Genomic DNA, 18,030 nt, shown 5'->3' with positions numbered 1-18,030 from the left:
TGCGCATGCACGTGTGCATGCGCACTTCAACTTGGGGCCTCATGCTTTCCCTGGGCTTGATTCACTCATGGCTGGTACGCTACTGTCTGAGACATTCCTCTACTTCCCTTTTTGCTGATTAACTGAAGATAAGAGTCTCTCAGGCTTGTCTGCCCAGGCTGGCTTCAAACCTGGGTCTTCAGATCTCACTCTCCTAGGCTAATGGGTGTGAATCACCAGTGCCCAGCTCAGAAGTACTTTTGAGCTAATAGCTTTAGTTCACTTAAACACTGACATGAAAAAAATCTACCCTCCTTGACTTGACCAGAGCTCAGCAAAGCCCCTTCTGTCCAGAGTAAAGATTCAGGGAGAAATCAAATCAAAGTGCTTGGATCTAGATTGCTGGCCTGGTTCATCCAAAGGAGACGTGAAAACTTATTCTAAACCATCATCTTCACTTGTTCCCCAGAGCGAAGGCTGCTATCTAGTTCCTGTGGTAGACTTCCCTGGAGGTGCATTTGACAGGTGGTTTCTTGTTGCCTCTTGAAGATCATGTAGTTCAGAGGAGAGGGTAGAGATCTATCTGAGGGGGACGTAATTCTAGGCCGGCCTTCAAATAGAGGAGGGCCTAAAATCCCAGAGAGCCCACTGGGCAGATAACGGAAGCTAAGTTCACCTGGAATGGTGGGCAGACAGATAGCAATAAGAAGGCCTGGGAGAAAAACCACGACAGGGAGCAATGTCCACATTGCTTTTCTCTATGAACTTGAATTAGGCTCCCAGAGTGAGATATCTCCTAATGGATACCTGAGGAATGAATGGACTCAGGAATTGAGTGAGCACACCACAGGAGCCTCAAGCTGTAGACCTTCCATGAAGATGATGGAGCTCTTGCACATCTTGACGAGCCTCTTGGGGGGGGGGCGGACATAAAATGAAACAAAGTAATACCAAAATGAGTCCCCAAAGTAATCCGCTAAGGAAAAATGGCACTGCATGAACCCGGCAGGTTTACTGATCATGCGGATGGAGAATAGCATATGGAAGAAGTTCTTCTGGGAGCAAAATCATGTCTCTGCCTGGTTTAGATAGTGCCTGTGGAGCTCTGAATGTTCCATTAAAAAGGTTAAAAATCCACCAATCATACCAGATGTCCCCCTCTTCTCTTCTGGGTTATTCTGGCAGCCACCTCCTGCTGCTAGATGTCTTTGCTGTCCCCGTAGTCATTGTAGGGGATGCTCAGGGTCTGCTCCTCACATGTCTTCCTGAGGTCTCGGGTGAGCTCTGACCAGTCAAGTCCATAGGGCTTGATTTCGCTGTAGCGGCAGCCCATGTACTTGAGCGCGCTGCGCCTCAAACTTATCTTGGGTTCCTGAAGGAGTCCATTGCACCAATTGCTGAGATCCCCAAGCTGGGACAGGATGAGGCCGGCTTTCCTACGGATCAAGCATGGAAGATAGTTACATGAGGAAGGAGAGGAGACTGGGAAGGACCAAAGGTCAGGATTAGAATGAGACTAGGCAGCGTGAGGGTTGTATTTGCTGGCTTATCTATCTTCCATGGTTAGAACAGTGGATTCTCCATAAATATCTGTCCAGTGAATGGATGTAGGAATGAATGATATAGTTGTACAACATGGGGCAAGCACCATAAACAAATAGAGACAAAGTACAGTCAAGAAAGAAAAGGCAAGAGAATAAATAACGCGTCTTTTAGTGGGAATATGTACCCTTTGCAATCATATCATTGGCAGTCTTAACAGACAAATCCAATCCATTTTCTTTAAAGCCAGGAATTTATCATCAGGAACTGGTGAGTGGCATGCTTGGCTGAGTATTTCTCCTATCAAGGCTCTATCTGAATTGAGCCAATCTACTGCGCATGGAAGAAGATACTAAATATGGCCAGCTGTGCCTGTGTTGTGTTAACTATAGCCCAAAAGGGGCTTGGACAATAGTGTCTGCAGTTCTAATGGATATTGGGATAGTCTGAGGGCAAAGCACGTGTCACCTAATTAACTTCCAGGTGAGCTTATGGCCCATTCCTCATCTCGCTCAGAAAGTCAAGAGGCCCTTGCTATGAAGCCTCAACTGGAAAGAATGGGGAAAGGAGAGGATGACAGCATACCTGAGTCACTGCAGATCCTGCAAGAGAAAGGAGAGAGGGGCGTTGCCTCAAGTTTGCTTACAGTGCAAGTTAATATTCCATCAAGGCCAAGAGCAGTGCCTCAAGCACGTGGCTTAGGAAATTTGAATACCACCAGACCTTCATTGGTGGTATCCAGTTCTGGTGCCACAGATTAAAGCTGCCTGAGAGACAGTTCTCAGAACTGCTTTGCTTTGACTCTGAGCATTTAGGATGAACAGAGGAGAAGAATCCCTTCACTTAGCGTATTGTTTTGGTTTGGTTCTTGGTAGTACTCAGGTTTGAAACTTAGGATTTTCCACTCACTTGGTTTGCTTGCTTGGATGGCATTCTAGCACTTCAGCCATGCCTCCAACACTGTTTTTCATTGGTTATTTTTGAAATGGAGTCTCATGGACCTTTCTGTGTAGGCTTGGCCTTAAACTGTGATCTTCTGGATCTCAGTCTTCTGAGTAGCTAGGCTTACAAGCATGAGCCACCAGGGCCTAGCTCTGTACTCCATTTAGAATGAGCTTTCCAAGAATGCGCACCACATTTATTTGTTCTATTCCTCTTCTTTGGTTCTGGTAGTAAGAGTGTCAGCAAGGGGCTGATGTCAGAGAATTCCTATGAGGGCATGTGAGAGGAGGGTGGGGATGGTTTTGAAGGAAAGGCAAATTCAAGGGACCAAGAGTGATGTGACATTATTGGAGACAAAGTCATACTTCCTCTATCTTCAGGAATGAATCAGAGGAAATCAAACAAACACTCTGCCTGCCGACTAAATAGCATCTCAGGCTGATGATCTGTACTTTCCCTATCAGCGTCTGTAGTTTTGCCAGGACTTATTTTCCAAGAGTCATCACCAACAAGGCTTTTGATGGCCCTTCCTCTTAATTTACCCTGCTGTATGCCATTCATTGCTGAAATTCTTGGGAGGTGAAGGAAGGGGAAGACTAGAGTGAGGGTTAGCCTCTCATCATCTTCAAAGAATGGACCATGTCTCCTACCATTTTGAAAGAGTGAGTTGAATTAGCCTGTCCGTTCTTATTGCTGTTTTCATTGCTCAGTTTTTGTTTTGAAAATAATAATTAGTTTGGGCCTGCCCTTGACCATGTCAGAGTCTTGGAGCCTTCTTTCTCAGAACCACTGAGGTTGTTTTCAAAATATTTGCAACCTCAACTCAATCTGGAAACTTCCAGAAGTTTCAGGATAATTGGATTTGACGGAACTAAGGGAATCCTGTCTGCTGGCTCAGGAAATAAATACTCATGGATCCATTTTCATTCATTCTCACAACAAACTCCAAAGTGGATTGATGTCGCTCTAGGCAGTGGACTTTTCCTTTCCTGTGGTTCTCTCTAAAATTCATGACAAAAGAGCAAGCCTTTGTTTTCCATGGGCTAATGAAACAGGGCAATGTTTTCTACTGTGTCTCCGTAAAAGACCCATATTACACATAAAACCACCCTTGGTGGAGGCTTTGGCAGAGGGGAGTGTACACTCTTCATTGTGTGATCCACATTTCTTCCCTTGCTCACGTGCCTCATTAACCAATTTCCTTATAAGCTGAGTTGCAAAAGAGAAGTTTTAAAGGACTCCAAATGCCTTCAGAAATCAAGATGAACTATGCAATGCTAGTACTATTCAAATTGTGACATTTGGGCTCCCTAACAAAGAACTATGTGTGTACATGCAATAAACATCAGAAGAAAGGAGAGAAGAGTGGAAAGGAGCCAAATGAGCAGTAGACAGAAGAGGAGGACATATAGGGAGAGGAGGTAAATGAGGCAAGATACTTGGTGTGGGTTAGGAGTAGAAACAGGGTATGGACTGGAAAGCACATTTCTTAATAGGCATCTACTTTTTAACCCAGGTTTGTTTCTTACCAAAACCAAGAAAAAAAAATGTCCCTTTTTATAGCTCCCTAGGGTTTGCTTGCCCAAGAACTATCATCCTTCATACACATCAGGAAATAATTTATAGAATGTAGAAAGATCCTGCCTGACATTTTGCACACGATCCTTTTGTTTCTGAAAGACTCTCCTAAAATTTGCTTCAGAAGTAAAAAATAAAGGGAAATGCTTTGAGCAGCAGTCTTCTAGGAAGTTATATAATTGTAGGTTACAACAGAATCACTGAAGTGCCTGGAGAGATAGATGGGTGATGCGTTGGACGAACTATGTTGTCTACATAGCAAGGATTCTTCAAGAGAAGTCTATAGCACTGATCTTTCTAAGTCTCACTTCTTAGTGTCCTTTCCTACCTCTTTGTTCCTTCTCCCTCCCTCCTTCCCTCCCTCCCTCCTTCCCTCCCTCCATCCCTCCCTCCCTCCCTCCCTCCCTTCCTTCCTTCCTTCTTCCTTCCTTCTTTCTCTTTTCTTTCCTTCTTTTCTTTCTTTCTCTCCCTCTCTTCCTCCCTCCCTCCCTCTTTCCTTCCATTCCTCCCTCCCTCCCTCCCTCCCTCCCTCCCTCCTTTCCTTCCTTCCTTCCTTCCTTCTCTTTTCTTTCCTTCTTTTCCTTCTCTCCCTTCCTTCCTCCCTCCCTCCCTTCCTTCCTTCCTTCCTTCCTTCTCTTTTCTTTCTCTCCCTCCCTCCTTTCCTTCTTCTCTCCCTCCCTCCCTCCTTTCTTTCTTTCTTTCTCTCTCTCTCTTTCTTTCCTTTCTTTCTTGCTTTTCTTTTTCTTTTCTTCCTTTCTCTTTTCTTTCCTTCTTTCCTTTCTTTCTCACCTTCCTTCTCTTCCTCCTTCCCTCCCTCCCTCCCTCCATTCCTTCCTTGCTTCCTTCCTTCCTACCTACCTTCCTTCCTACCTTCCTTCCTCTCTTTTGCTTCTTTCTCTATTTCTGTCTCTTTCCTGTTCTCACGTTAGCCTTTGCTATATTTTTATTATTTACTCCATTAATTCTTAAGTAACTTGGGGATGCATAAGTACTAGTTTTCCATGGAACAGTACTCTTTATTATGTCTATCTAAAAAAACTGCAGAATGTCTAAGAAAGTCTCTCATTTCGAGGTGCAATTTACAGTCAGGATGAATCAAAAGATTTGTATCACTACACATTTTCCTCATTTCCTGCTTTCCATAAACCTAACTGGTCTGGTCATCAGCAAAATCATGGTTATTTAATCTGATGAAATTGCAGCTTTGAGACCAAGGGAAATTAGTGTGCACTATACCATCTTAACTTAGGCCAAAGTGGATGACAAATAGGGTTTTTATCAACTTACATGTTGTCTTTACAATGTAATCCAAATTACACATCTCCATAATGCAAAGAACATATACAAAGTCCCTGTGCAGTAATGATTTCTGAATAGACTCATTAATAAAATTCCTACTTTTCTTTGACAAGGCATAGACTTTGATCCCTCCAGTTTCAGCATTAGGAAATCTGTGTCCCCATCATACATAGAAGTAAAGCCCATCAGTAGCAAAGGTTTTCTCAGGAAATGCATTCACAATGCAACTGCTTAATAAATATCTTCTCCAAAAGGATCCTGCATGTCCTGAGCTGTCTAAAACCAAAGACTTATTTCTTCAAGCGCCCACACTTATTTAGGAAATCTGTCTAACTCTGGGAATCAGTGTTACAATGCAAGACGTATGAAATGTCAAAGACTTCAATATAGAAAATGCAGTTGATTGATTACCTGGGGCCTAGCTCATCCTCACACCTCCAGGTGAATTCTCCAAAACTCTCGTAGTGCTGGTTATAGTGGAAGAGGACTCGATGTAAGGTGGGGGAGCCCAGATCCAGGAGGGTGTTATAGGCAGTTTGTTGCTCCTTCCCACTGGTATAACCATTGAAGAGATTGTAGATTTTGTCTGCTATTTCTGAAGGGGGAATAAAGGAAAAATCTAGTCAGGTATGATTGAATCGTGGTTTTGACAAATACATCGTTAGATATTTCAAGGTTGTTCAAATACTATTCAGAGCACACACGGCAGAGCCTACTATATACACAGGACCCGTAGGGTCCCTGTGTCATAGCCTGTTATTCCAAGAGCCAGTTTGAACAGGGCCCCCATTAAATCTGGAACATGAGAAGTGGTGCAGTAAAGAAACATGGCATGGGCTGGGAAGGTGGCTCAGTGGTAGAGTGCTTGCCTAGCATGCATGAAGCTCTGGGTTCGATTCCTCAATACCCCATAAAATGGAAGTGGCATTACGACTCAAGTGGTAGAGTGCTAGTCTTGAGCAAAAAGAAGCTCAAGAACAGTGTCCAAACCCTGAGTTCAAGCCCCAGGACTGGCAACAATAACAACAACAACAACAAAGAGACATGGTAAACACACGATGCAGTAGGTTGCTACAGGAGTACTATTTTACAAGTTAAAATTATTTATATACATATAAATATATATAAATAATTTTAACTTGTAAAATATATATACATACCTACATGTATGTGTATATATGTATGTATATATACATACATATGTATGTATGTGTATAAATGTATGTATATATACATGCATATGTATGTATATATACATATATGTACATATATACATATATGTATGTATCTATGTGTGCATATACATATATACATATATATACATACATGCATACATATATACATACATGCATACATATACATATGTATGTGTGTATGTATGTATAAGTAGGAAGACTTTCCTGTACCTCTATAACTCTGGGGTTTGTATCCCAGTAAAGAACATGGATATGGGAGGGCAGAAGGCGGAAACCAAGTGATATCTACTAATAGCAAACTTTAGATTTACAAAAAAAAAAAATCAAACCAAACATATGGTGCTGATTAAAAAAGAATGGCAAAGACTGAGGAAGCCTCTCCTTCATGGGGAGAGAGAAGGTAAGCCTCCGATGCATACACAAGGGGGCAGCAGCCAGAACCTACAGAAATAGAAGTCAAGATGGAAGATCTGTATACCGCTCATCCAGTGGTAGAGTGCTTGCCTTGCATGCATGAGGCTCTGGGTTTGATTCTTCAGCACCACATACGCAGAAAAAGCCAGAAGTGGCGCTGTGGCTCAAGTGGTAGAGCACTAGCCTTGTGCTGAAGAGCTGAGGGACAGCATAGGCCCAGAGTTCAGGCCCCACGACCGACAAAAAAAAAAAAAAAAAGAGGAGAGGCATCAACTGTCCACAAATATGTGCTAGAATGCTAAGACAGAGAATTGTGAGTCTGGAGAAGTCAGGATCATTTAGAATCCTATGCCTTTTCCCAGCCAATGCAAACTTCTTGGCCTTGTCTGCTTTGTCTGTTTCTAGAGGTCTAAAGAAATGGGTGGACAGCAGTAATTGCTCAAAAACTAGTACACACAGTCTTGAACCAAGGAGATATCCAACCTTGGGAGCAGGGGAGGTAACCCTCAGGTTCAACTGGCAGGAACAGCCTGAAGGTGACCCCTGGACTCCCTCTATCAGTGTTTTAAGGTAAAGAATGTCCTGAATTCATCATAGCAGGGAAGGCAGATGTGAGCTTAGCCTAGAAACATTCTCTTTGTTAGCTTGTTACAAGTTTGGAAAGGAAAAATAAAACCAACCAACCAAATAAACCAAGGGCTCCCTCCCCTTCAGAAGGAAGCTAAAAAGTATAAACTGGAAGAGATCCACACCGTTTTCCTCAGCAAGGAAGCAATCTGACTGTGTTTTTTTGTTTGTTTACTTGTTTTGTATTTATTTCTTCACACGGTTGTCACAGTTCAGTTGTGTCACTTTTTTTGTTGACCATGTTATCTGCTGTTGTATTCATTTGATCCTATTCTCTCGCAATATTATTCTACTTTTTCCTATACCACATCCCATATACTTTTTGTCTTTCTTCCTACTTTGCTTTTTCTTTTTTTATTGTGAAAATACTGTACAGAGGGGTTACAATTACATGAGCAAGGTAATGAGTACATTTCCTATCAAGCATTGTTGCCTCCTCCTTTGCTTTTCCCCTACCATCCCCGCCCTCCCATCTCCACCATTACACTCCCCCCCCTCCCACAAAGTTGTAAAGTTCTTTTTCAACATAGCATTTTGTACATCTCATTGCTGCAATGGGTCCACCTGTATCCTTATTTAGACAATTTGTATTTTCCCTTCCCCTCCCCAAATTATACCAACATCAAATACAGTGGAAACAGGGGCTATACCGTGGGGGAGGGACATACAAAGCCACAAAGAAATCACCTTATAAATATGTTAGAAACAATAGCAAGAAAGAAAAAAAAAACACTTGTGTCCTTATCTTGGGGCTCATTTTGCCTAACATCTTCTTATCTGACCTTTTCTGCTAGTTATTGCAAATAAAGAAAACCATGAGACCTGTGTTTCTTTGGGCCTGGCCTACTTCACTTAATGTAATTTTTTCCATGTCTTTCCATTTCCTAACAGATGGGGCGGTGTCAGTCTTTCTGATGGAGGCATAGAATTCCATTGTGTACTACTCTGCTTTTTCTATACCTTGCTCCATTGTCCATCTCGATCTGACTGCAACATCTGTCACCTCATTGATGTCCAGGGTTGATTGGGCTGATCTGGCTGGCTAGGCGGGTGTCCCCCTCCTCCCTCACTGCTCCACGCACATTCCTCCCAAGGCTGCACACTCTGTCCAAGAGGACAACCATCCTGGATAGAGAAGGCCCGCTCTTCGGTCAGGGGTATACGAGCAGCTGCGCTCCCCTGCTAGAACCTCCAAACAAGCTTTCAACATCTCTGTTTTTTTTTTTATTAGTTCTTACTTCTTAATATGTAATCTTTTTAAAACTCTTATCATATACCATTTCTATTCTAGATCCTTTATTTTCTAGTCACATTGGAGTTTAGTTGATATTTATAATTGTTTTGTGCTACGCCCAAAGATTTTGAGCTGTGGTTTTGTTACTTCTGCCTGCTTGCTCTGAATGAGAATGGGGAATATGACCCCGAGAGAAAGCTCTCCACTAACAAGGCTAACAAAACACCAACAAATAAATGCATACCTACATCCCAACACATGCACAAATTGCAACACAGGCACAGAAAATGAACTGAGTGAATAACTCCCTAGTAAGTGGATTAAGAATACTGAAATGGCTGAAGTACTAGAAAGCTAATTCAAAAAGTATACTTTCTTAGATGATCAGAGACCTCAACAGATAATCCCTGAGCATCTCTGGGCCACTAGTCTAGACTAAAACAACATCCTTTTTCTTGTGAATACTAGGAGCCTTCGTGTCCTCTTATTCCCCTTCATGGGCATCTGTTCTCATCACAGCAGTCAGAACAACCTGCAAAGCATCAAGTGTGATCATGTTCACTTTTCTTTTCCAGGGCTTCCTTGCACAAACCCAGGGACAGTTCTGTATCCTGCTGACAGCCAGGCCCTGTCAAATCTGACAGATCTCATATCCCTCTCCTATTTCTTTTCCTCCTACTTGCTCCCCTCCATTCTCTTGTTTAAATTTGATCCAACTATAACAAGCTTCCCTCATCTTCTTCCAATACCCCATGAATTGCTGTTTTGCTGCCTTCTGAAAGGGTTTCTTCCAGGATACCTTCATTCAACTTCTCCCCACACCACACAATAGTCAAAATTCCACCCCCTGCACTTCTTTCCCATATCCTGCTTATTTATCTCTATAATATATATATATATGTATATATATATCATCCTCTGAAATGTTAAATATTTCTTCTTCTTAGTTATTTATTGCCAGTTGTGGGGCTTGAACTCAGGGCCTGGGCACTGTCCCTGAGCTTCTTTTGCTCAAGGTTAGCCACTGTGCTACTTCTGGCTTTTTCTGTTTATATGGTACTGAGGAATTGAACCCAGGGCTTCATGCATGCTAGGCAAGCACTCTACCACTAAGCTACATTCCCAGTCCAATATTTTGTTATTTTAATATCAGTTTTTCTCACCCTTGCTAAAACACAACCTTCAGGGGCATTGCTCCTGATACCTAGGATAGATATTAGTAAGAATCAGATATTTGTTAGAGGAACAATAATAAATTCATGAAACCTGACTATAAATCCCTGAAAATAGATTCTGAATCTAATTAGTTTCACTTCTTTAGCATCTAATGCTGAAGATAAATCAGTGGCTGTGGAAAGATCAAATAAAGAAATGGATCCATGTTTATTATCAGAAAGGGAGGGTGGAAGCTGGGGAGAAATGGGTGAGAACTACCCTTCTCTCAGTGAAAGGCCTTGAAGACCCCCAGAGGCCACGCCCTAACCTCCAGGTCAGACAATGAGGGTGATCTTATTACTGACATAAACTTGCTCCTGCTGAAGAGTCATTTCAGTGAAACACTGCTAGAAACTATATACACAGTGGCTTTAGTGTCATAACATGGTAAAATTATTCTTAGAAAGTATTTAACGTAGGAAAAACGTTCACATGAGGGATATTGTCTGGCTTTTGCCTGGGTAATTAGAGGCTGACATCACAGTCTCGGTCAATTAAAAGGTAATTCCCATTTGCTATTAGATTTAAAATCAGGCCCAAGTGAATGATATTTATGATCACCATCTGGATTTGAGGGATTCAAAGCATATGGTTTTTCTTGGTAGACCTGTGAGAACTGTATGAATACGTAAGGATACCCTCAATTAGTCTAACTCATTAATCTCCAGATTGGCTCTGTGCAGGGCTCTATCCTGGCTGATGGATAACAAGACCTAGGAGTATTATTTCATTCTCTCAGCAATAAATTGGTTCTTGCTGCTAGGATATTTTTTTATAGACTGTCCTTTGCCAGGAAGTAAAAGCAGGTAGAACACATCTTGATGACACTCGGACTAGAGCTGACTCCAAGGAGCCCTACAGAGAAAATAAGGTCATGGTCTGTCCCAGGGGGAGTGTCCCTACATTAGGCACTCTTCTTCATCCTGCAGCTGTTTTCTACTGGTCCACCCCACCGGTAACATCTTGCTGTACCCTTTCCACCTGCTCATCACCTTCTTGATGCTCCAACATCCCACTGTCTCCTCAGCCAACAACTTCAGGGCATCTACTGCAACTGGCAAAGACGTCCCATCACCTGCTCCTCTCTGGCTTGGAAGAAATCCACAGAGGAGTGTAGGGGTGTCCTTCAGACATCCTCTCATGTGGGGGTGTATGGCCCCACACATCTCTATCATCTTTATAGACCTCCACGGATGCTCATACTCTTACCCTCTGAGCCAACAGCGCCCCCTGCAGGAAGAGGCACTCACTGCACAGGTAAAGGTCCTAGTGGCCCCACCCCCACCCCACAGTGGACTGACAGCCATGACAAGGACATTTTTTTAATAGCTTTTTAAAGGTGTAGCTTTTAGAGACAAATGAAAGATGTTGACTATTTTATATAATAACCTATTACCTAGTTCCTGGTAATATTGGAGACAAAATGGGAGTTGGGGGTCAAATAGTGAATCTGAGTGTGGGTTCTATTAGATGTTTTGTGATGCTAGTCATCTTTGGTAGCCTAGTCTTAATCTTAACCTTTGCATCTTAAATAGGAACATTATTTTATTTATGTATTTGGGAGATACTTATTCAGTTCCCAATAGGGAATGCTATGCTTGTTTATTGATAATGATGATTACCGACACCTACTGAATATTCATTATATACCAGACACTGTTTTTGATTTTGCTACTTTAAATTAATTAGCCCTTTAATTTTCAGTAGTGCCTTACTAGTGAGGTTACTACTATATCCTTCATTCTCCATTTCTCAGATAAGTAAACTGAGGCATGAATGAAGTAACTTATCCAAAATCAAGATGGGTAGTGGAGCAGGAATTTGAACTTGGATTGTCGAATGGAGAGATTAAAGCCTTTGGTGGCCAATCAGTCCTTCTGTTTTCTGGATTCTAGGAACATAGCAATGGAGGGAAAGGGACCGGAGCCATGTCTTCATGGAGCTGATTATTTAGCAAGGTAAGGAGAGACTGAACTCTTTATTATTTTAGCAAATGGAGATGAATATTGAGAAGGAAAGCAACATGGTACCCTAAAGAGTCCTAACAGTAGCTTCTATCCCTCTGTCCTGAGACAGGAACAAACACTTGATCTGAGATCTGTAGGCTGAGCTGAGTTCACCAGCTGGCATCAGTAAGAGTAGCAAGCATTTCAGGTAATGGGGTTGACACATGCAAAAGCTCCGTAGTAGGACAGAGAATGGCGGGGGGAAACTGAGGAAGGCAGTAAGATTGGAAGACCTAGATCAGCCAAACTGTGGGAGTGGACGAGAGAAGTGGACAAGGTGCTCCCACATAGGTTCTAATATGTCTCCTGAATATTTATGTCACAAGAGGAATGGCAATCCATTGAAGACTTTTAAGAAGAAGCTTGATATGATCAGATGTCTCTGTTAAAAACACCAGGTGGTGTTCGAGTAGGCCTGGGTCACTCTTCCACCATGGATTATTCGTGTGCCATCCTTGCATCTTCCCTGGGATATTCTGGGACTGTGTCCCTCCTGGTCAGTCTGACACAATCAGGATCAGAAACCAGTGTGAGTAATTGACAGGGATCAGGAACCCAGCTCAGCAATCTGTATCCCTTACCTATACAGCAGAGGCTTCCAATACCAGTCAGTATACCCAGTTAACATGCAAATGCTTTCAGTTCATTTCTATGCAAGAGATCTTAGGAGATGATCAGGTTACTTTAGTTAGTGCTGAAACTCTAGAGAAGTGGTGATGAGGATGGAAGAATTCTGCCTAGTGAGGAGACATTGTCAGCCAGGGAGCGTGGTGTGTGCAGTGGAGACCAACTTCCTAGGTAACCAGGCCCAATGCCAGTGCTGGAGTTTAAAATGAGGAGGGAGAGCTCTCTACTGAAGACCTGCTCCAGAACAACTCCAAAAGATAGAGTTAAAGATGTCAGAGCCTCTTTGCTAGAAAGGAAGCGATATAGCCGTTAATTCCAAATCTTCAGCCTTATGTGTGGGTCACTCACAATGGCCTCTCAGATGGTCAAACTCTATGAAGAGGGAGCATCCTTGTAAGTATCCTGACGGTAGAACTGTCAGGTCCTGCAGCAGGGGCTGCAGAGAGGAGTGAGGGCTTCTAGACCCGAAGGCCGAGGCTGAAGAGCCCATCCAGCAAGGCTAGACTTCTCTGCTGGGCCTTGAATTCTTCCCTCTGCCCATTAAGTTCCAGGTCACACACTGCGTGCATCTTTGGTCCCTCATTTCTCATGGGAAGGATTGGTCCCTAGGGCACGACTCTTGCAGACTCTCCGCTGACCTCCGTATCTCTTACCTTGGGCTTTGACATCATCCACGACAGGACATGGCGTCTTCACGATCACATCGCTGGGCCTCGAGCGTCGTCCAGTGTTGTCCACTCCCCATAAGGTGAACCTGGCAGGGACACGAGTGGGCAAAGTCAGCAGGCTGGAGGCAGGGGCTCTGCCACTGGGCTGGAGGCCCTGCGATGCCTGGATGGGATAATGACTTCCTTGGCTGCTTTTGTCATCCTGAGACACACCTACCGCCCTCGCTTTGGTCAGAAAGCACAAAACCTACAGCCTCTCCCTGCTCCCTGTGGTACTGGAGTTGTCACTTGCACTCTTAGGTGTGTTATCTGGCAGGAAGCATCACAGTGTAACATACTTGTTCTCCACATGGGAGATCAGCCTCAGCCCTTTTCTAGTGTAAACTGAGGACAAGTTCGCTCTTTAATGCAAGAGAAGGTCATTTTAGCTATAGCCCATGGCTGGACGCATGCAGCTAGCTCCCTCTACGCCCACCACAGCCCAGGGATCCCCCAGGGAAAGGCCAATCCTGACTGGGAGCACAGGGGTAGAAGGGAATCCCAGAGATGGAAATAGCTATCAAAGGCCAGACACAGATTTCCCATTTAGGTGATGGTGCTGGATGGATCAGAAAAGGAGAGACTCCAGGACCTCCTATGCTGAGGGGAAATTAAGCCAAACCACGAAAACCAACAGCAGTGTCCCTGCAGGGTCTCTGATAACTAGCCGGTTCGTTTAAAAGAAACGACTAGCAATGCTTTCCTGGCCCCTTTCTTGTCAAATGCGGATATTTATTTTGGCTCCTCTTGGCAAAGTTACTTGGAGAAAGAGAAAACAAAGAAATACTCCCAAAGTGGACTGGCCCAGACAAATGTCAACCGAAACAGGTAAACCAGTGAACTAGAATAGATATTACCGGTGTGCTCCAAAGATACCTTGTGTCTTCCGCTACATCCCCCAAATCCTCACACTACCATCATGGTGATCTGCTGAGATCTAGCAGGTACCACCCAAATCATACCTAGTAGGCTCCTAAAGGAAGCCCTTTGGTGCTGACCAGACCCTGCTCACCTTCTTTCCTATCTGCACCACAAACGAAGGGGTGCAGTATACCCTGCTGGCTGCTTCTACCCCGTGCTCTATATTCCTAAGTTTGGATCAATGGTCTTGCCTGGTAATAAATAACTCACTGTGATCTTGGGATCCTGCCACCCTTCCTTCCCACCATTCTTTGCCCTTTGCCACCCACCCCCCAGAGCCACCCACCCCGGGACTGGCATGGGGCCACCTTCCCTGCTGTTTCCTCTCATTTGCCCCCAGATTCCTCATCAGTGATTAGGTCTTGTTTCTAGAAAGTGGCTGAGGCTCCCAACTCCTGACGCTGGTCCATTGATCCGATCACACCTCACAAACCTGGTCTTAGCACAGCTATCAATTCTCTTCTTTGCACACTTGCTCCAGACCGCCTTTCGCTAAGTTTCTGAAGGTGGTCTCAAAGGCACCCTAGGGCAGGTTGCAGACTGTGCTTCTGGATCTGGGCTTCGTATGCAAAGAAAGCCTCTCCTGTGTTCTACACAGTCCAGGAAGCCAGGAAGCTGCAGGATTTTAGTGTGGAACAAAGCTTGGGCCTAATGAGCCCCTGGCTCTTACTAGAGATCCCAGTCAGAGACCTTGTATGTAGGAAGTTTCTCTCCTGGACAGAGGTGGATGGCCTGGGCATCATCGCAGACCCTACCTTTATCTAGTTCTCGAAGTTAACTCAGCTGAGCCAGGGATGCAAAGCCCTACTTGTTCCCAGGCTGATGATCCAGACATGGCCTGGCCACAGAACTGGGGCATGACTCTCCCTGGGCCCTACTGCTATTAACAAGATGTTCTTGCTCCTTTTCAGCAGCTGCCCTGGCGTTCTGAGAGTCCTCAGTCTGAGCCCTTGCTTCCTTGCTTCCATGACTTCCAGTTTGCCCCATCCTCTTGAACGTCTGGCCTTGCCTGGTCTTTTCTGGAAAGCTTACAAGGCTTGGAGCAAGGCCTTGGAAGTCCGAAAGCTCCTGACCACTGAGAGGTTGCACGAGGTCACCTGCCAGGACAGGTGGACTATTGAAGCTCATGACTTCACACAGCTTTCCTGGACTGTGGTGGGACGTGTCCTGAGGCTCAGGTACCAAGCTGGCAGCCAGAGGGACCCTTTCTCTCTGTGCCTGAGATGGCATCAAGTCCCCAACTCATTCCCAGCCTGACCACTCCTCTGGCTGTCCCTGATCAGATGCTCCGTTACACCAAGACGCCCAACGCTCACATCCATTTGCACCTTTCTCCCAAAGATAATTAGTGCAAGAAAAGTTTGGCTTCTCAGAAGTAGTGCTGTGGCTCAAATGGTAGAGCTCTAGCCTTGAGCACAAAGAGGCTCAGGGACAGCGCTTAGGCCCTGAGTTCAAGCCCCAGGACTGGCAAAAGAAAAGTCTGGCTTCTCATCTGTTTTGATAGCCTATTTTATTTCTTAGCACTTATCAGATATTAGGAAAGGAAAAACCTGCCACCACCTTCCAAGCAGAGATACAGCTTGACCTTAAGAGTCACTATTCAGCCATCTCAGCTTCCCCCCAACACACACCCCAGGGCCCTGGAGAGAGAACAGCCAGTTTATTTTACTATCAAGGGCCAGGAGCACTTGACACATTTCTTTCTTTTTTTTTTTTTTTTCAGGAGGAAATGCATGTACAGTCAGTTCAGAAAGGCTTTGTCTGCACACTGTCAGCAGCATTGGTCCCACCATTGCACACAAGAAGAGGGTTAAGCGGGAATTACTGGATGGAAGAGATAAGCCCTGTTCCCAATCCAGAGGGCTCATGAGGGAGCTTATTCACTGCTCTGTCCAAAGTTTCTGGGCTCCTTCACCCAGACACCCGGCTGCAACGGTTCAGTGCGTAGTTAGCGACGTGGTGATGACATGGATCGGGGGCATGTGTGCGTGGGAACAGACACAGAGTGGCTCTGGCTCCAGGGTTGGGTCTAAAAGGCCTGGAACTTAATGTGCATGAGAATCAGAAACCTCCCTGTCAAGTGCTGGCTGGGTTGCCTGCTGCTTTCCTGTTTTCCTCCTCCAGGGGTGGTGTTTGCTGTCCGTCAGTCCCTAAGACTCAGCTACCTGTTTTCTGAATTGTCTGTCTGCTGTCTTATTCCCAGCTAGGTAGTAGTGTCTCATGGGCAGGTGCTGTGCTAAAGTGAACTAGAAAGCTGGTAGGTTATCTCCCTTCTCTAAGATGAAGATGTAGAGTCAGAGACACTTTAAGATCCGTTTCAATTCGTAGGTTCTTAATGCTGTGGAAGCCATGGGCCCGTCTTACTAAGTCACCTTGAATGGACTAAACAGAATTATTAAATGAAGGATGGCCAGCAACGTGGGCTGAATTAGAGCTCCACGACTCCACAGCAAAGGCCAGCACTGTGCTTCCAGGTGGGGTAAAAAATCATACTCGCAGAGCCTCCCCCTGCCGAGACTGGTCAGGGAGAAAGATACGTGTGCAGAAAAACCATGAACCCTGACTCAGTTCCTAACCCATGGTCCGTATTCTTTGACACAACTGACTGGGTGAACCTGAAAAGTTACTCAGCTATGCTAAACCTCAGTGTCCTTAACTAGGGACGGCAAATACAATCCTGCAAGATTGGAGAGAAAACCTGGGTACACTCACTATGAAGCGCACACACACACACACACACACACACACACACACACACACACACACACACACATCTCTTTGTTTCCAGTGGCTACCTTCCTCCCATTTTGTGGATAAGAGAATTCCCTTGCAGCAAGTTTAAAGGTAGTGCTTGTTAGCCACCAAACCACGCTTGGGGCCCATCTATTCTCAAGTCTTAATCTAAGGCTCTTTCCCTGTACCATGAACTGAAGTGCAGGCTTCAGTGAAAATACTCCTTGAGAGTATTTTCACTCTCCTCCGGACACAGCTCCCTCTACCTGTGATCTGCAGCGCCACCTAGTGGAATTTGCCTGTTCCTTCCTTGGTAACCAGCACCTCCCTCTTTGATAACCAACCTTGATAGAAAGAATGTGTTTTACCAGCTACAGGAGAACACTGGAAGACTATCAAGGAGTGAGAGAAGGTATTAGCCTCAAGTATTTTGATTAGGAAAAATAGAAGCCAAATCAGGCCAGCACCAAGAGGATCCTAGAATGGGTGATGGCTGACCCTCCTCAATAACAGACTGTGCCAAACTCTTGCTCAGAGAGTTCGGAAATTCCTAATTAACCCTTGTGATTTAGTGACAGAAATGAACGCACCGTCCCAATTTCTAAATGATAAGTCTCGTTGGTTTCTAGAGGCTTTGCATCAGGTTTGTGGTGGACGCTCACAAATTCTTCTTGCTTTCACCTGCTCCCCTCCCCAGGAGACGCAGGTTGGATGAGAATCATGACGTCATCACTCAAAGAGTACACAGACATTCCTTGGTCTCAGAGTTGTCATTTGATTCTTCCTTCCTGAGCCTTCTAAGATGCCACTTGTGTTTCTGTATTTTACTTTTCGTCTTAGGTGGTCCTTGCTCTCCTCTCCCTAGTCCTAGATTCGAGCAGCTAAAGCTGGAGCAGGTAAATTCATCACAATCACTACCACTCAAATCCTAGTGCTTTTTGTCCTTGAACTCTTTGTGGAAATGGAAATGATTTATGATGGAAACTTGACTCTCTTCCCGCGACCTCAGC

General features: G+C 44.5%; 1 protein-coding gene across 2 annotated transcripts in view; it reads right to left on the bottom strand.

The window, feature by feature from the left end:
- Positions 1-971: 971 nt before the first annotated feature.
- Astn1 (astrotactin 1) overlaps positions 972-18,030 on the bottom strand; it is a 297,563-nt gene continuing 280,504 nt past the window's right edge. For both annotated transcript variants that reach the window (XM_042674444.1, XM_042674445.1), the window contains exons 21-23: positions 13,313-13,413; positions 5,752-5,935; positions 972-1,415 (exon numbers count right to left, since the gene is read on the bottom strand). In XM_042674444.1, the coding sequence (XP_042530378.1) occupies positions 1,178-1,415; positions 5,752-5,935; positions 13,313-13,413 (523 nt within the window). In that variant the 3' untranslated portion in view covers positions 972-1,177. The remainder of the gene's footprint in view (positions 1,416-5,751; positions 5,936-13,312; positions 13,414-18,030) is intronic.

This window comes from Dipodomys spectabilis, unplaced genomic scaffold (assembly GCF_019054845.1).
Source record: "Dipodomys spectabilis isolate Male_0828 unplaced genomic scaffold, ASM1905484v1 ptg000019l, whole genome shotgun sequence".
In the NCBI taxonomy this organism is placed as follows: Eukaryota; Metazoa; Chordata; class Mammalia; order Rodentia; family Heteromyidae; genus Dipodomys; species Dipodomys spectabilis.
The sequence above is the reverse complement of the archived record's forward strand: the minus strand, read 5'-3'. Positions and strand labels throughout refer to the sequence as shown.